At 58.5% G+C, this 1,627-nt stretch overlaps 1 protein-coding gene across 4 annotated transcripts in view; it reads left to right on the top strand.

Annotated features, from left to right (window-relative positions):
* The first annotated feature begins 232 nt into the window (after positions 1-232).
* LOC121025051 (long-wave-sensitive opsin 1) overlaps positions 233-1,627 on the top strand; it is a 12,403-nt gene continuing 11,008 nt past the window's right edge. Inside the window, exons 1-2 of one of the 4 annotated variants that reach the window (XM_040467418.1) lie at positions 725-855; positions 1,410-1,553. Coding sequence is in view for 2 of the 4 variants with exons in the window: in XM_040467417.1 (XP_040323351.1) it covers positions 289-400 (112 nt within the window). In the remaining 2 variants the exon portion in view is untranslated. Of the gene's footprint in view, positions 401-724; positions 856-976; positions 1,554-1,627 lie in introns of those variants that run through there. The other 3 variants (XM_040467417.1, XM_040467416.1, XM_040467419.1) reach the window with 3 other exon arrangements.

Below are 1,627 nucleotides of genomic sequence, written 5' to 3'. Positions count from 1 at the left end.
AGGGCCCACGGCAGCTCCTGCAGCCGCCTTAGCAGGCGGAGGACTCCGAGTGGGTTCCCAGAAAAGCCTCTGAGCCGCCCTCACAGGCTCACCTTAGGAGCCAGGAGGCAGGGGGTGGGGGAGGGGGAGGTCTAAGTCCCGGGCCCAATTAAGAGATCAGGTGGGGAAGGGTTTGGGAGCTTCTAAGGTGAGGAAGCCCCGGCTGATCCCGCGGGCTGCTATAAAGCGCCGTGACCCCCCGAGCAGCGCCAGGGCTGGCAGGCACTGGGGACAGGGCTTTCCGGAGCCATGACCCAGCGGTGGGGCCCCCAGAGGCTTGCAGGTGGGCAGCCGCACGCCGGCTTGGAGGACAGCACCCGGGCGAGCATCTTCACCTACACCAACAGCAACGCCACCAGAGGTGAGCAAGCGGGCGCCGTGGAGGCTGGACAGCCCTCCAGGGACACCAGGCCCGAGTGGCCACGAGGAGGGCTGCTGGCCACCCACCCGCCAGGAAAGCTCTCTTCCACACACGTCAGCAGCGGCCGAGGTGGTCCTTCTCCCTTCGCCTTCATGATGCCATGAAATGGGGGGGGGGGGGCGGTCTTTTCTGAACACATATTACGGACACCGTAATATGCAACTTGCCTTTCCAAACCACACAGGCTTCCTAGACCTTTTGCGAACCACTGTCCCGGAAACGCTCATTGACTCTTTCCTTGCGGTCCCATGCCGCTAGTAAGCACCTGTTACGTTCAGTTCTGGCGTGTCTCTCTGGCCGCACTGCCCTGGCTTCCTGGGGAAGAAGCCGGCTCGGACTCAGTTTTGCATCTCCCGAAGCCAAAAGGAGGCAAACATGAGGTGGCCCGGAGGAGGGTAGGTGCCTTCTCCAACCTCAGGGTCGGAAGAGGCTGTCCTGTCCAACTCTGCCCCTGGGGCCTGCAGACTTCGGCTGCACGTTCTTGGGGAGGGGACTCGCTTGGCTCCCAGGGCAGCCTTTCTGCTGGAAGGTGTCCCAGGAGAAAGGGCTCGGGCCCAACAGACACCTGAAACGTCCGCGGAGGCGGCCCGAGTTATGCCCTGGAAGTGCGCCAGTCCGAACGCTTTGCGTGCAAGCCTTGCAAAGAACTGAGGACGTTAGTGACCCCCTGCCCCTGGCCCCCCTTCCCCAGTCCCTCCTCCAAACCAAAGACCACCCCATCTGTTCCTTCAAGGATGTCTCAGGTGCCATGGTTTCCAGAAGCCACGCCAGCTCCCTGACAGCCAGGGTTCCCAGGCCAAACTAATTGAGAACCCTCAAGTTTGCCCTGACCTGATCGTTCTGTCAAAATGTCCTTGGTGGCGACACAACAGGGCCCTCCCTGGAGGCCCCTGGGCCTTCACTGATGCCTGAGATTCCTTTTTGTACATTTTCCCCCGCAAAATTCAAGTATCTAGCAAAGTGGACCCACCCGTGCTGATTCCTGGAAGCAGATCTAAGACATGACATCATTCCGTCTGTAAATCTTCAGTATGCACCTGTAAGAGGAAAGGACTCTAAAACATAAACACAATGCCACTGTCACACCTATAAGGTAACATTGCCTTGATATTATTGAATCTCTTAACCAGTGTTGAACAAAAGGTCGTACTTTTTTTTTTTTTTTTT

The sequence above is a fragment of the Herpailurus yagouaroundi genome, unplaced genomic scaffold (assembly GCF_014898765.1).
Source record: "Herpailurus yagouaroundi ecotype Mexico unplaced genomic scaffold, PumYag 67493, whole genome shotgun sequence".
Lineage (NCBI taxonomy): Eukaryota > Metazoa > Chordata > Mammalia > Carnivora > Felidae > Herpailurus > Herpailurus yagouaroundi.
Note: the sequence above shows the minus strand (reverse complement) of the source record. Positions and strands in the feature narration are given on the sequence as shown.